At 36.9% G+C, this 17,902-nt stretch overlaps 1 protein-coding gene across 4 annotated transcripts in view; it reads right to left on the reverse strand.

Annotated features, from left to right (window-relative positions):
* Window positions 1–17,902, reverse strand: part of BMP5 (bone morphogenetic protein 5) — a 152,099-nt gene that overhangs the window by 8,659 nt on the left and 125,538 nt on the right. For 3 of the 4 annotated variants that reach the window (XM_023741114.1, XM_004386824.2, XM_004386823.2), the window contains exon 4: window positions 9,354–9,548. In XM_023741114.1, coding sequence (XP_023596882.1) covers window positions 9,354–9,548 — 195 coding nt within the window. Of the gene's footprint in view, window positions 1–7,330; window positions 7,334–9,353; window positions 9,549–17,902 lie in introns of all 4 variants that reach the window. The other variant, XM_023741113.1, reaches the window with a different exon arrangement.

A 17,902-nucleotide genomic window follows, 5' to 3' on the forward strand; every position in this document is an offset into this window, starting at 1 on the left:
GCTCTTTATTCATACCTGGGACACAGTGGTTAAGAGCTACAGCTGCTAACCAAAGGGTCTGCAGTTTGAATCTACCAGCTGCTCCTTGGAAACCTATGGGGCAGTTCTACTCTGTCCTATATGGTCGCTATGAGTTGGAATCGACTCAACAGCAACCCATGTAGTAGTACCTAATATATTCATATACATTAAATAGTCATACAATATTTTAAACATCTTCCATAAGGCAGATCCTGGGAAAGTATTGGCTGGGATCTTATTTATCTTTTTTTTTTCAATTGTGCTTTAGGTGAAAGTTTACAGCTTAATTTCTCATGCAAAAATTTATACACATATTGTTATGTGACACTAGTTGCAATCCCATAACGTGACAGCACAGTTCCACTTTCTAAGCCGGACTTCCCGTGTCCATCCGCCCAGCTCCTATCCCTTTCTGCCTTCTCATCCCGCCTCCAGACAGGAGCTGCCCATTTAGTCTCATGTATCTACTTGAACTAAAAGCACACTCTTTACTAGTATTATTGTATGTTTTATAGTCCAGTCTAATCTTTGTCTGAAGAGTTGGCTTCCGGAATGGTTTCAGTTCTGGGTTAGCAGAGAGTCCGGGGGCCATGTATTCTGGGGTTCCTCTAGTCTCAGTCAGACCATTAAGTCTGGTCTTTTTATGTGAATCTGAGTTCAGCACCAGACTTTTTCCTGCTCTGTCAGGGACTCTCTGTTGTGTCTCCTTCAACCGGGATCTTATTTTGATAGCTATCTTAAACGGAGCCCTGGTGTCACAGTGGTTAAGAGCTCAGCTGCTAACCAAAATGTTGGCAGTTTGAATCCACCAGCTGCTCCTTGGAAACCCTATGGGGCTGTTCTGCTCTGTCCTATAGGGTTGCTATGAGTCGGAACTGACTCGACAGCAACAGATAAGTACAGGTGTCTTAAACTCAGAATATCCAAAATTGAGCTTCCGATCATCTGTCAAAAATCGATTCCACCTATAGACTTCTTCATTCTGGGCCGATGGCAGTGGCCCCCAAAAAAGAAACTTGGAATTAAAACACACGTCTTTTTTTCTCTCACCCCCACATCCAATCTGTCAAGAAATCCTACAACTCTACCTTCAAATCACCTACTCTTACCACCTCTATCACTACCATCCTACCATTTGGTTCAAGCTATCATCACCTCTTGCCTGCATTATTGCAATGTCCACATTGCCTTTCTCCCTGCTACTGCCCTTGCTCTTCTACAACCCAGCATCCAAGTGGACCTTTTGAAAAGTAAACTGTAGTATATCACTTCATTGTAAAAAGTCCCACAGTGGCTCCTATATGACTAAGAGTGAAATATCCTCACAGTGACTTAAAGGGCTCCACAAAATCTGTTCACAGTACCCCTCTCACTCATCTCCTACCACTCTTCCTCTCTATTATGGACTGAACTATGCCCTCAGTGTCCAAGTCCTAACCTTCATACTTGTGAATGTGACCCTGCTTGGAAATAGGGTTTTTCTTTGTTTATGTTTATGAGGTCATACTAGAGTACATTTTTCCCTAAACCTAATCCCCTCTAAGTGACGTGGTGTCTTATAAAAAGGTAAAACAGACAGGGAGAGACTCACACACCGGGGGAAGAGGCCATGTGAGGATTCGTCTACAAACCAAGGAACACTTGTGGCTGCCTGAAGCTGAAGGAGACAAGGAATGATCTTCTGCTAGAGCTGACAGAGCATAGCCCTGCCAATGTCCTGAATTTGGACTCCTAGTCCCCAAACTGTGAGACAATGGATTTCTGTTCTTTAAAGCCACCCACTTATAGTATTTTTATTATGGCATCACTAGCAAACTAAGACACTCTGCTTTGCTCCATTCCAGCTATGACACTTCTTATACACAGGTCAGGCTCACTCCCACCTTACCATCTTCACAGTCACTGTTCCCTCTCTCTGAAATGCTCCCCCTCAGATATCTACCTGGCTAATTCTTATATCTTCTTCAAGTCTTAGCTTAATACTATCTTCTTGGCAAGGCCTTCACTGGCTATTTAAATTTGCAAACTTCCACCGCCAATATTTCTGATATCCATCACTTTGCTCTGATTTTTTCCATTTCACTTTTAATATGCTATCATTTAGTCCTTTATTATGTGCATTGCTTAATGTCTGTCTCTCCCTACTAGAATGTAAGTTCCACAAGAACAAGTATCCCTACTTGGTTCACTGATGTATCCACAGTGCCAGGAACAGTGCCCAGTACACAACGGTCATTCAATAAATGCTTGCGGATTTAATTAATGAATTCCTCATATTGTCCCACAAATAATTTGAGGCACAAGAAATATGCCATTTCTATTAAGTGTTTTGAAATGTAATCTTAAAAATTCATACTTTTTATAATTGTTTTAAAGTAATTATGGACAAGTGCAGAGCCCCACATTTCCATCTAGAAAAAGTAAAACACTTAAGAAGTACAAATTTTACAGAAAAAAAGCTTTCTATGTTGTGTTCTTTGGAGCTTATTCTAAAAGCTAACTCCCTTGGATTATTTCCAATACAAAAAGTACAAAACAGGTAAAAATATAGGTTAGGAAAGCAAGCAATATGATTTATTTTAAAAGAATATAGTTAATTTTCTCTCATGACAGTCATCTAGAGCAAATCAACAAAAGCAGTTTACTCTGCAGAAACAGTTTGTGTTAAGGTGTCACCGTCCAGTCCAATTATCTTCAACCTCTAATGGAAATGCAAGCAAATGGAAGATCAAAGGGGCCTGTCTGAGAGGGGTCCTCAGCTGCCCTTCACAGGTACTTCAGGTATTTATTTATTTTATGTTGGTCTGAAAAACAAGGTAATGATTAACTCTGGAACTCAGACAGGTTTTCTTACTTTTAGAGCTACTCTTACTGTACGATTACTTTTATTAAAACAAATTAAATATGTAGGTAACAACAGAATATGGAGAAAAGAGAATTCATTTGCAACCCAGCACTCGTGCTTCTTTTGGAGAAAATCCTCCTTTAATCTCAACAGCACAATGACAAAGAGTTAACTGTGTCTTTGCAATGATAATTTAACACGAAGTTCAACAACATGAAATGGATAAGTTCTCTGCATCATTTTCAGAGGAGAGGAAAAATTGATTCTGGTATCAGTTTGCTTGCATGAGCTTTTTGATATAAAGAATAGGAAAAAATGGTAGCTATGCATTAGACCAAGGGCCAGCAAATTTTTTATTGTTTTTTTAGTAAAGAGCCAGATAGTAAATAGTTTAGATTACATAGGTACAAATGGGTTGTGCTTAACTACTAACGTGAAGGGCGGTGGTTTGAAGCCACCCAGTGGTGTCACAGAAGAAAGGCCTGGTGATCTGCTTCCCTAAAGATTACAGTCAAGAAAACCCGGTGGAGCCATTTTACTCTGTAACACACAGGGTTTCTATGAATCAGAATCGACTCACTGGCAATTGTTTTTTTTTTTTTTGTTTTTTTTTTTATTGGTTTATACTGTCTCCATCTCAGCTACTTAGCTTTGCCACTGTAGCATGAAAGTAGCCACAGACAATATATAAATGAATGGGTGCGGCTGTTCCAATAAACTTTACGTATGGATACTAAAATTTAAATTTCATATAATTTCCAAGTGTCGCAAGATACTTTTCTTCCTTTGATTTGTTTTTAAAACAGTGAAAACTATAAAAACCAGGCAGCAGGCTGATTTGGCTCCCGGGCCTTACTTTGCTGACCCTGCATTAAACAACAATGGAAATATTTATTCATTTATCCTTGTCTTAATTAATAACAAGAATATGGATAAAAGCATTGTAGCCTATAACATATATTGCCCCATAGAGTTTCCAAGGAGTGCCTGGTGGATTGGAACTGCCAGCCTGTTGGTTAGCAGTGAAGCTCTTAACCACTGTGCCATCAGGGCTCCCAAAAAGCCATAGGCTACATATGTGGTTATTTGAATTCTATGTTCATAAAAAAAGAAACACATAAAAGTCAAAATATAACTGTTCCATCTATGCAGCCTTCCATGCAAGCTAAGTGATGTATATTATGTAACACTGCATAAAGGTAATGAGCAATGAAATTTATAACAGAATCTAGTTCCAAGAGTCTGATTTCATAGAGCATTATGACCATACGCTTATTTTGTCAGGAATCAAAATTAATGGATACTGAGTGAAGTAAACGTTGTACCCTAACCAGCAAAGTGTGCAGTTAGGTTGACTGTAAACGGTTGGCTGAACAAGCTGTGGGAAGAAGGGCAAGTAGATTAGATTTATGTCTTTAAAAAAGTATCGATTGGCAGCCTTTAGGAGATTAAAACAAAACGGGAATAATGTTACTGTTAATGAACTTGCCTACAAATGAAGAGACGCACCAAAATTTACTGAAGATGTTCTAGTGCCACAGCAGACACTAGGAAAGTATGCTAACATTCTCCATCATGATAAGGTGTTATAAATGCAGCATTTCTCTGTTTTGTCTCTTTATGGTAATAATATTGGGAAACCACTGCCAAAGTATTGAAAGTATTGGTAAACATGTGAAATTTTTCCTTCAAAATATACTATTAGCTTTTGTAAGGGGATGAAATATAGATTAATCTACAAAAAATCCAAAATAGCATTTAACATTTCAAGTGAGACAACAGCTTAAAGAAGCCGAATATGATGAGACACTGCTGTTTCAAAGTAAACAAGATATTAGTATCATCGCTCTTAGTTGCAAAAGGAAAAGAGAGAAAGAGGAAGTCAACACCTATGGCATTGTGACAGGTGACCTTATTTTAATCAATTTATGGAAAATGACAAAAGAATGAAGATACAAGAGGTAAAGGAGTAAAAATTATGCTACAATAGACTATTCAATAATGTAAAATTTGGTATGGTCTTAAAACCAAAACCAAACCGGTTGCCATCGAGTCGATTCCGACTCATAGCGACCCTACAGGACAGTGTAGAACTGCCCCATAGGGTTTCCAAGGAGCAGTTGGTGGATTTGAAATGTCAACCTTTTGCTTAGCAGCCGAACTCTTAACCATTGCACCACCAAGGCTCCCGATATGGCCTTAGAAGTAGTGAAATTCATGATACAGCCAAAACAAATAACAACCCCTCCCCGTCAAAGATGGGGAATTTCGAATACTATTGCCACTGTAGCTTAATAACTATCTGCCATACCCAGTGAATTATTCCCTTAAATGTATGCACACCCCAGAAGAAATTACGATACTTTTCTGTGTAGGACTATCTGGTTTGTCTATGTACAAATGTGTGACACAAAACAAATACCACAACATAACTATCTGGTGTGCTTGCTTAACTCTGCTGAGCAAAGCATCCATGTGGTTGACCTACCTAACATCCTCCCCATACAGTTCACTGACATAAAAACTGTCCACAAACCTGAGTGTCCAACTACCTGCTGCTGTTGCTGTTAGGGACCATTGAGTCGATTTTTGACTCATTGCAACCCCATATGATAGAGTAGAACTGCCCCACCATAAGGTTTTCTAGGCTGTAATTCTTACACGTCTTTCTCCCGTGGAGCCTTTGGGTGGGTTTGAACCATCATCCTTTTGGTTAGCAGCCAAGTGTGTAACCCTTGCACTACCAGGGCTCCTAACTACCCACTAAATGAAAACCAAACCCTTTGCCGTCAAATCAATTCCGACTCATAGTGACCCTATAGAACAGAGTGGAACTGTCCCATAGGTTTCCAAGGAGCAGCTGGTGGATTCGAACTGCTGACCTTTTGGTTAGCAGCTGAGCTCTTAACCACTGCAGCATCAGGGCTCAACTACCTGCTAGACATCTCTAAATTAAAGTTTCCCAGAATCCTCCTACTCACTATTCTACTTCTGACCTCACACTCACTTGATGGTCACTGTTTTGGTTAGAAAGAGCACCAGTCACCTATTAGCGAGAGCCGGGAAATTGGGTAAGTTTCTTAATTTTTGTCTGGTTGAATCTGACTCACAACGACCCCACGTGTTACAGAGTAGAACTGAGCTCCGTAAAATTTTCTTGGCTGTAATCTTTACAGAAGCAGATCACCAGGTCTTACTTTCTCGGTGCTGCTGAATGGGTTTGAACCGCCAACCTATTGGTTAGTAGCTGAGAGCAAACCATTTGCTTCATTCCTACTCTATTCCGATATCTCTGACCAAAAGTCTTGTCTCTCTTATAGGATTATTTTAGTCCTTTGCCTGTATCTAAAGTGTTGATGTTCCCCCAGGGGGCTCCATCCTTGATGTATTTCTCTTATTTTGCTTTAGGGTGCTGTCAGTCCCACGCTTAATGAAACAATTTAGGCTCAGCACCGACATAATCCTGAGAACAGCCTCATGCTCTCAGTAGATTTTTTGAAAATGTGATTAACCTAGTGCCTTTATATCTTAAAGAGTGTCTAGCACAAAATTTAACTATTGCCTCCATCTCGTCTCCCTCACCCAATTCAGATAAACATCCTTACTGCTGACTCAGTGTGTCTGCACATCCTTCTTGCCAAAAGCCTGCAAAGGAACAAAGGTGACGGTTTCTGCAGAACACCTGGGAGCAGCAGTTCTGTGTATATTCACCTAAGGGAGGAAGCTCATCTTTCCTATGCAGGCAACACATTCATTCAGTCAACAAGTATTTGGGGGGTTCCTGTTTTGTACTTGAGCCCTCATGGCTTAGTGGTTAAGAGCTATGTATGCTAAAAGGTTGGCAGTTCAAATCCACCAACCGCCTGTTGGAAACCCTATGGGGCAGTTCTACTCTGTCCTGTAGGGTTGCTATGAGTCAGAATTTACTCGATATCAATGGATTTGTTTTGTACTAGACACTGCTAGGCTCTCCCAAAAGAGTATGAGAAAAAGGCCGGGGGCCGGGGGTGGGGAGGGGAAGGCTGGGGGAGGGGGTGAAGGCGGGGGACGGGGGGGCACTGAGACGTCAGAAGAAAAGAATCTTTGAAATCGGCAAGGAATGACCTGAGTTTTAATTCTCCAGCATTAATGGAGACTTTCAAAGTTGGATGATTTGCTTTGCAAAAAAGAAAAAAAAAAAAATGTAACTAATGCAACTCTTTTTATTCCCCATCCCCCTTTCTTAGCCATGGAGCCTTCTCACAGTATGTCATTGTAAAACCCTAGTACTGTTACAGCATTTATTATTTATATTTGGATATTTGAAAATTTCACTGGCATTTTAAGTCCCCTAAGTATCAAATTTTCTGTTTATATTAGCATTCCCTTTTCTTAAACCCCTGTCTTTTGGGCCAAATCCTACGAGGCTTTTTCCTGTCTCCTTGATTACTACCTATTGAAAGGTTAAGTCTCATAGACACAAACCAGCTACTTTTTTCTTCTTATTATCAAAATATGAACACACTCCAAAAACATCTACCACATATTTCACAGAAATGGTTGCCAATGAGAAAATTTTTAAAAAGAATATATTGGTCTCTATTGGAATAATTTTGTACTCTAAATAGTGTTAGGAAAGTGGTGAAAAGTTATATGAATTCTACTCCATGTGTTTTATTCATCTCTAGTTATAGAAGTACATTTGTTACTTATGGTCAGGAGGAAAAGATAAATAGAGTTCACCAATAGGGGACAGGACTTTGATGATTTCAGTCACTGGAACACCTCTGCCAGAGTCGTTATGAGCTCTAATAATAAGCATGCAACTTATACTTTTCCCTTTGTAATTTCCTCAAAAATCATTTACTATTCTACTCAATGTTTAGCAAAGCTTTTTTTCTTAATGCAGTCTGCTATATTAAATTAAAAACATTTCAACCAATTTCAGAACCATTCTACACGAAAAGAAAAATATACAACTCGGACAGGCTAGTATTTACAAGGAAGAAAAGGTCTTAGAAAGTTATTTTTCTCCATCTTTCATATTAAGCAATTACAGCATTTTGCCAAACTAAACATCTTGTGAAGATCTTTACAAAATAGCTTTCTAATAAGGCACTAATTTCGTATTTTGCTTTATGTGAAAAAAATGGTTCAACTTATTGGTTGGAAAGTTATATTAAAGCATGACTATATATGTGGCATGTAATTCAGTATAATGCAAATCCATATAGAAATCTCCCCCCTGCTTCTGTTGCTTGATACACCAAAGTAACTTCTAACATGATTCTCCTTGTGGCTACATTTTAGGAAGGCTCCAATAAATTCCATGTAGTATTTTTGTTGAGAGACTCAGGTGCAAAAAAAAAAATAATATTATATGTTTTTACTTCATTTAAAATCATATATTTCTTCTCTAACCACTGATACATGTTTGAGTAATAAACATCTGCAGTACGGTTTGTCACTTCAAGTAATCTGGGAAAAAAAAGGAAGATTTCAGAAAGAATGGTAAATATCATTTGTGTCTTTTTGGAAGAGTGAAGGATTCTTATTTCTGAAATATCATATGCAAGGATCAGGTATCTTATGTTACTTCATCCATTGTGCCTTGCAGAGTACTATGCATGTACTGACTATTAATATAGAAAAATATACATTTTATAAATGAACAAACATGTTGTACTAAGTTGGGGTGATATAGGGTAAATTTTCCCCATCAAATACATTCATTTTCTTAATCAATAAAAATGATTTATTGGAATACAATAGTCATCATTTTAATCTATTAAAACTTGTTTGCAGCCTGGGTTAAACAAGATGCTTATCAATATAAATAATATGATTATGTCGCTTCAGATGTAGGCAGTTAGATGCTTTCTAATCAATTGCATTTTTATCTCCTTTTTCTATAAATTAAGATTAAATTACAAGTAGATTAAGTTGTGCATTTGTAATATTTTCTTGAAATATTTGTGTGTGTATGCCACACACACCTAAAACTTTAGATAATAGCTCTCCAAATAATCAATGGAAATACAAATATTATCTTAATTCTCATAAAATGTATCCTCCTCTTATTTTGAAAAAGAATGTAACCTGCAAGATGCACATGTATTATCTTAAGTGCTAAAGAAAGTATTTTATGCTGAATTTACCTGGTTACCCATCCATACTTGAAAGGCCCTGGGGAAGTTAGCTCAGCAAATTGGGTAGTTCAGTTTCAGCCGGCCTTTGTTGATCTAGCCATTTCATAATTTTATTACTGCCAGCTTGATTTTAATTCGAACGGAATCTTTCAACATATGAAAGCAAGTCATACTTATTTTTAAATGAATTACTGAGTGATTCATCGATGAAATATTCTAGAGATTCTAGAAACATCACTGGATGATTTACTAGACCAAACGAAGGTATATACAGAGGGTAAATTTATTGTGGCTACTTAATTTGCAACATATGACCCCATAACTCTCTGCACACAACTGCTGGTCTGGTTTTATCTTACCTCCAACACTGGACATTCTGGAGGAGTCCTGATGAGAGCTGGATTTATTGCGGTTTTGATTTTTCCGTTTGTTGGCTGCTCTCACAGATCGAAGAAGGACCTCACTTGCCTTGAAGAAGGCCACCATGAATGGTTGTTTTGACTGAGGCCCATGTCTTCCCACAAGACCAGCAGATTTTACGTTTATACTGCGTCCTAGAACATAAGGCACAGGCATTAGTTTATGAAAAAGAGATAAAGTTTACCTAACATGAATGAATTCTGAGGGCACTTTAAAGGGGGAAGAGTTTTAAAACATTATCAGAACATTTCCTTTACAAGCCAAAGATTCTTATAAACATTAAAAGTTTACTATGACAGATGATCCATGCTTGGTTTTTTATTTGCTTCATTCTTCCACCACAGAACATCCTCTGGCTGCCTTCACTAATTGATATCTTCTCAGACCTTAAAGTCAGCAATACTATAAATGGAGAAACTTAACCAGCATCAGACTAGAAATCTTCACATTCAATAACAATGTCAAGAGAATATTAACTATGGGCTTTTCTGCATCAAATGCCCTATAATTTTGCTCTAAGTGACAAAAGCTGAGTGCCTAGTGGGGTGTTTCGCCTTTCTCCACCTTTTTCAAGCAGTCGAAGTGTTAATGAGTGCTGATAGCCTTCCCTCCTTCACCTCTGGCAAATGCCCAGCAAACTTCACAAAGCTTTTACTTAAAGCTCTTCACAATCCTTCTGGAAGCCCAGTCTGGGGAGTGAAGTTTGCTTTAAACTCAAGCTCATTCTCAATGTGAAGTATCTGAAGTAACTATGGACATTTCAGGGTCCCTTCCTCTTCTGGGGCCCTGGTGGCGCTGTGGTTAAGATTCTGGCTGCTAACCTAAAGGTCAGCAGTTTGAATCCACCAGCTGTTCCTTAGAAACCCTATGGGGCAGTTCTACTCTGTCCTATAGGGTTGCTCTGAATCGTAATCGATTCGACGGCAATGGGTTTGTTTTTGTTTTTTTTTCCTCTTTTAGTTTTGATACAGCATTGTACTTAAAGGATTTCAGAAGATGTAAACTAAACCAGGAGACTCTCAGAAAGGAGAAAAATCCCAGGTGAATTTAGAGTCACCTTTGCATCTAACCAGCTTACATCCCAGACCCTGGCCTGCACTTGTGGATGTGGTTGTATATCAGGGAAGAGAGAGTTCAGTCAGGGCCTGTGTGGGAATGTGTTAGAAGCTAGGGTATCCTACAGCCTAGAAGTGGATGTTGATGAAGTACTTCTCCCATGGGTGTGGCAATAATAATTATTATAATAATGGCGAATAATATGTTTGGGGTGCTTGCTGTGTACCTGCCAAACATTTTTCTAAGTGGTTAACATGCATTATTTAATTTGATTCCACAAATACCCTAGGAGTTAGGTATTACTATCTTCCCCCTTTTACAATTTACTCTTGTTAGGCTCTTGTTAGATAATATAAAATAATTATCTGTGAAAATAAATACAATATAAAACTATATTAAAGAAAACCATTGACTTTGATATCTGGTTCCATCAAAATTACCCAAAGAAAATGAACTATTTAAACTTAAGTTGTAAATATAGCTGAAAATTATTCAAAATCCACGGAAACTTTCTACTCGGGATACAGAAGTTACCAATTTTTAAGAGTAATATATAATGTGGTTTGAAATATGTACATGATTGACTCTGGCTTGCCCCGTGAGAGATGTTCATGTTTTCTTAAAATATTTATTCAGTAAAGACTGTGGAGCAACCTCAGTCCATTATAAGATCTGACCCACCTTAGAAGAAAGAAAAGGAAAACATGTCCCTGAAATGGCATTTTAGCAAATAAACCCTTGCTCTTAACAGAATTTATTTTGGCAGCATAAACACTTTTGTGTATACTTGTATTGTACAGAGACCTTCTACCATCAGAAAATGAGACTGTGTCATGTGAGGCTGTGCAGCTGTTGGAAGGGACAGAGAAGTCCTTTAATGTGGAGGTATTGGTAAAAAAAAAAAAAAAAATAGTGTGCACTAATCCGGGCACCATCAGTGTCCTCAACAATGGTTCTACAACATATACAACGTATTGGGTTCCTACGAAGATTAAAATGCCACTACTCTCAGTCCTACCAGAGAAAAAACTTATAAATAATCAAAGTAGTAAACCTTAAACAAATAAGCATATAGGTTTCTCTTTTAAATGCAAACTTATAGTGGCTTTATGCCAGAGTCTATATTTCTTAGAAAAACTCTATCACTGGCATAAATGAAAGAGGCGGTTTGATTTGTGGTCAGCGCAGTTTCCATTCTACTTCCACTGTAACAAATGTATTAATTCAGCTCAGACTTCCTCCTTCTGCAGCCCTTTTGCTGTAAAAAGAGAAATTAGAAGTTCCAGCCAAATACCATACCTTGAACTGACCCACTTCAATACATAAACACTTTTACAACATGTTTATTCAGGTGTAGCACTTGAAATTGGTTTAAGATGTTTCCAGTGACAGAGAGCTCAGCAAAAGAAAAAAAAAAAAAAGAACTGAGAAACTTAACTATTATGGGATAGAATAACTGGCAATCTGTTCTTCAAATTTTTGTTTTTTTTTCCATCTTGGAGTACAGCATAAAGGGTATTTGTTGAAGCTTTTATTTTGATTTTTTAATGGAGTGTTAATTTAACGGGAACTAAATTTTTACTTGTATACATTGATGAGTGCAGAAATCATATTTAATATATGATCTTTCTAATGCTGAAATAAGTTGTTACAAGATGTTCACAAATGGAATACAGTAAAATCAGTTTTCCATTCATTACAATACACACTGACCCTTTTATAGTTAAATAAGCACTTAACACAAAGTTCCAAGTTTTCTTTGATTTGCATGAGGGTTTCTTTTATTATTATTCCAAAGACTTTAAATATTTTAATTTTTATCTGTGGAGAAATAATACAGAAATAATACTTCTCTAAAGATTTATGTTCTGAAAACTGCAAAGATGTGTGTATGTTACAAATATGGGTTTCTTAGACTTTACAAAGGTGGATATTGTGTGTGAAGCAAAGTACCCTTCAAACCAATGCGAACTCCCTTTAAAATAACTTTTAATATTATTAAGTTTCCCCTTGGTTTCCTTTTTACTTCAGCAATGAGGCGACTATTAAGATTCCATAAGTTAATGCTTGCTCAGTTACCCTTGGTTTTGAGCTATACCATACAAGCATTAACTATTTGACCTACTCCTTCAGACACAATATACCTACACTGATTATGCTGACTAAATTTTTGAATGTCTGAACAGTTATTTTTGTAGGAAATGCCATTGGGAAACCAGACTATATTTTATGTATTGGAAAATAGTAAATATTTTGTAAGTTCATTTGAGTATATTACATTTTACTACTAAATTTATAGTATTTTTAAAATGTTACAAATATATAAATAAAGAAGCCTACCTAAAGCATTTAAGAGAACTATATTTATGTTTTTATCACTGTGGATTTAATTTTCAAAGCTGATACTTTTTTTTTTTTACATTCTAATACATTTATGTTTTAGAGAAGTTTCAGGTTTACAGAAAAATTGTACAGAAAGTACAGACAGTTCTCATATACTCCTCCATTCCTCTGCACGCAGTTTCTTCTATTATTAACATCTTGCATTATTGTGGGGCCTTGGTTATAATTGATGACCCGGTATCAATACATTGTTATTAACTTAAATTCACAGTTTGCTGTAAGGTTCACTCTTTGGGCTGTACCGTTCGGTGGGTTTTTAACAAATGCCTAATGTCATATATTCACCATTACAGTATCATGCAGAATAGATTCATTGTCATTAAATGCCCTGTGTGCCACCTATTCACCCTTACCTCCTCCCTCTGAACCCCTGGCAACCATTGATCTTTTTACTATCGCTACAGTTTTGCCTTTTCCAGAATGATATGTAGTTCAAATCATATAGTACATAACTTTTTCAGACTGGCTTCCTTCATCTAGCAATAGATATTTAAGATCCCTTCATGTCTTTTTCATAATTTGATAGATACGTATTTTTGAGCAGTTTTCAATTTAAATGTAGATAGATAGATAGATGGAGCATTGAATATACTGTGGAAATAAAAATGCAGTGGGGTGATGGAAAAAATATTAAAATAAAAGGGTGGTTAGAACACCAGCTTGATCACAAGCTTGGTCATCTTAGGATTCAGACACATCTAGGTATGCCTAGAATGTTGGTAGGTTTAATTCACTAAGCATATATTTGCGTAAGATTGTGCAACCTCTTGGAAATGAACTCATCCTAAGCAAAAGATGAATTCGTAAAACACAGATTCAGAACAATGTCCCACTGAGTAAAGGAAAGCAGTGGGTTTGAGTATGCAACTCAGAGTTACTTCCAGTGCAGCTCCAATGGTTGCATGATTAACTCCTAGAGAACACAAAGGGATTCAAGTAAAATAGAACTGATTTCACACAGTCCCTGTAAAATGCTGGCAGGGCAAGGTAGCATTACCTTGGGACTTAGTTAACAGAGTATGAAACAATATGGTGGAAATGGAGCCTGCCTACATCAGAAAAGTGGCTTCAGAGCAGCTCCACAGGAGTGTAGCAGCAGTATGTAGTTCCAAGATTATCTCCTGTACCAGTGGAAGCATCAGCATTGGCTTCAGAGAGTAGTAGCAGCTTGAAGGTAAGCAGAGTAGCACTCTAATGGCATCTGAACTTTCAAGGTGCACCATCAACTTGGTTCAGTTGTGAAATTCTTGTCTTCCACGCAGGAAAGCCAGGCTTGATTCCTGGTCAATGCATCTTGTGCACAGCAATAGAGTGTTGCTATGATGCTGAACAGGTTTTATAGGAGCTTCCAGACCAAGATGAACTAGGAAGAAAGGTCTGACAATCTTATTCCAAAAATCAGTCAATGAAAACCCTATGGATCACAACAAGTCCGATCCTGGAGATAGCACAAGACCAGGTAACATTTCGTTCCATTATGCATGAGTTGCCACGAGTCAGGGGCCAACTGGATGGCAGCTGAAAACAGCAACTGTAGCAAAGCTATAAGCAGTGCCAGTGATGGGATGAAGTGGCTCTGAAAGCAAAAGGACAATTCTCTTGCACTTATACATGTCCTGATATTGTACACTAGGAAGACAGCAGAAATAAGATCTGCTAAATGGGTGGGGTGATAACAGGACAGGAAGACAAACTTGGTTGTTGAGAGGAGTTGTTTAAGCTTAATACATTTATAGGAAAGGGGGAGGGAAGAGGAAACAGGGAAAAAGATACCAGAAAGTTTCTTTGGAGGAGATCCAGTGATTTCACTGTTGGCAGCAAAACCCAAAGAAACATTGTTTGCGCCCAGCTATACCAGGCTTGTGCAAATGAAAGGGGTAATGGGAACAAATATGGGAATCTAGAGTTTGGTATTGGCAGAGATACTGTCTTTTTTCACTTACACAAAGAATATCCATTAAATCTTTGCATGTGACAAACTGTTTTAGAACTCTTCATATTTTGGCCATTTTGTTTTTTATCTCAAAATTATTGTGCAAGTACAGAGAGAAGAGAAACAATCTGAGCACTAAACATATGGACATATTATTTCCCAGTTTTGTTAATTACAGAGTGAATAAAGATGAGATTGGAGTGACATCTTCTAAAGAAATGATTATTCTCTTAGAACAGAAATCAAGAGTGAAGTATGTAAAGCTGGTGTATGCTTCGGCCTACTAAATTTTACCATAATCAAGGCTAGAGATTCAAGACATCTTGGTCTGCTACTTTGATCCTTATGATTTTGTATAAGCACTGGAGTTAGGGTATTGTATTCACATCTGCTTAAGGATAAAACCATTTCCAATTTAGAGGCATGGTGAAGGTAGGCTAGTAAACCAAAGTTCCATCCCAAACTCACTGGTTTTGTATTTCAGACCATTCCTTTTGGAAAATATGACTTTCAAAAGGTTTATTTCTTAAAAAATACAGGGTTATTAAAGGAGACCCTGAGATAAAACAGTGGTTTAGAGATGTGTTGATGTTATAAGGATAAGTGGTTCCAAATATGAGCATTTAGTTTCCCTCCAGGATACACAGTTTGAAAAACATTCATTTGAGGATTTATCAGACTCTAAACGTTGATATTGTTCTGAGATGTTAATATAAATTTGAGTTTGTTTCTTTCTCCTATAAACTCGCAGTTAATGGACTGCTTAACCCAAAACACCTGTGATGCAACTGGTGCATAAACTACCTTTCCTTCATTTCAGAAAGACTCTTGCAGCATCCTTCATGGACACGGAAGACACATTACTGTGTTGTTTCTCATCCACATACCGACCTGACCTTTACTAATTTGCAGTCTGTGATTAAATTTGATTTGGTGGCTCTTAAATTATAGATTCTGTGACTCCATATTATACTGGAATTGAATCCTTTTTAGAAACTGATGACTTAAAATGTGCAGAATTCTCTACCTAGCATATAGACGAAATAATTTTTATATCAGATTTTAAGGAATGTGAGGAAAGATAGAATTTTGTCTACTTAAATTCCGTATACATTTAACTCAATGCAATTTTAAATGAAAAACACTGTAATCTATTTCTTATACATAGATAAAAAAATTACCTTGTTTCTAGTTTTATATTAAAAACACAGATCTATTGCCAGATATAAGCATACAGATCTGAAGTAAAACAGAATTTAACATTCACACTAAAAAATAACCTTGTTTTTTAAGAAGGTTTATATAGTCTTATAAACTCTAACAAAAATAAGGAAAAGTTGATATTTTGCTACTTCGGAGATTCTGGAAACTCATAGTAAAGTGATATTTGTAAAAATTATTCTGAGCTTTAGAGTGCAAGGCAGTAATTTTTGAGTAATTCTTCATTTTAATTTTAGTGTTCTGTTTAATAAACCAGGGTTTTCATGCAATGCTTTTGCTAGATCTTTTCATTCTCTTCTTTATACTGACAGTTAATAAGAATTATTTTAAAATAATACATTGCTATATATTACATATATATGATTATACATTAAATATTTAAAATGTGTCAAAACAGCAAAGAAAGGCAGATTCAGCAATATATGTGAACAAGTATAGGGGATCTGTGATTGCTAAGGAGAAAAGACACACTGGAGGTATGAAATCCATGGAGGACAGTTGAGAACTGTATCTCGACATGTTGACAGGAACTGTGAATCTAGAGTTATCTGAGGATAAGGAATGTGGTTACAATTTCTGGTGACACAGCAGTGGAAGAGATCCATTTTCCTTTATGAAGTGTGGGGGAGAGGTAGAGAAATTTAAAGGGGAAAGAGATTTAGAAAATAGTGAAATTTTTTTCTAAAAATTGTACAGACGAGGTCGTAATACCCTATGGTTTCAGAAAGTGATGACAATTAGAGCACCAATTGGAAATATTTGGTCTGTAACATTAGCATGATAGCTAAAGGAGTGACAGGGGAAAAAATGCAAAAAGTTGAGAAATGAAGCTCGTGAGACCCCAGGAATGAGGGCCTGGGGAAAGAAAGTTCCAGAACCATAAAGGAGCAGGGCCAGAGGTTTGTGCCTAGCTGTGGAAGCTTTCCAGAATGCTCAATGTTTTATTGAACTAAGGGTGGTACTGAGTTGATAGAAAATGATTAGTTTCCTTCCATGGGACATCAGTCTCAAACGAAGAGGCTTACTATCTCAGTGACGGCAAGCCCAACAAATGCATTTTTTACTTGGGCCCTATTTTCAGCTAGTGGAACTATGACTCTCATGCTAAGAATTGTAGTGTACCTTCATATAAACTTACTTTTTAAAAGCACTTGTCTTTAAATATAGCACCTTTCACCTGAGGCCCTAAGTGCTTTACAGATCTCATCTCTCACGTGCCCCAAAGAGATAGGTTAGCAGTTAGTCTTACAGCCTTCGTTATTTTGAGAAAGCAGAAACATTCTTTTCACAAAACCATGGGGATAGTGAATTATTTTTAGTCCTTTTTCCAGTTATTGTGTGAGTTTTTTAAAAATAAAAAAGCATAGACACACACGCGATTTTTTTCTTTTAAAAGCATGGTAGATTTAATAAAACTGAAATGAAGCAAAGTTTTAGCAAAAGGCCTTTAAAAACTATTTCTGTGTTTTATGATATCAATGAAGAAAAGCTTTCAGACCTCAAACTCTTTTTAGTTTGTTCCATACCACGAAATTAATTTAATAGTCTGCGTTTTATCTATAGTGTGTGAAGTCATCTTTGAAATGCACTTAACACAGTTATTTGGGAAATTTATCAGTATCTAAAGGAAACATTCTTCTTTACCAGCTTATATGATGTATTATTCAAAAAATTGTTATCATAAAGAAAAAGATGGTTCATTAAATATTTGCCTTTCCCTTTCAACTTGATACATGAACCTGTGATCATAAGCTACTTCCACGATCTTTAGAATAGTCCAGTACCACCAAACTGAAAAAGAAATAAATTATTTTTGACACCTAATAAGAAGAAAGAGTGAAAAGAAGACTAAGGTATTTTCTAAAATACACAGTG

This window comes from Trichechus manatus, unplaced genomic scaffold (assembly GCF_000243295.1).
Source record: "Trichechus manatus latirostris isolate Lorelei unplaced genomic scaffold, TriManLat1.0 scaffold00172, whole genome shotgun sequence".
Taxonomy (NCBI): domain Eukaryota; kingdom Metazoa; phylum Chordata; class Mammalia; order Sirenia; family Trichechidae; genus Trichechus; species Trichechus manatus.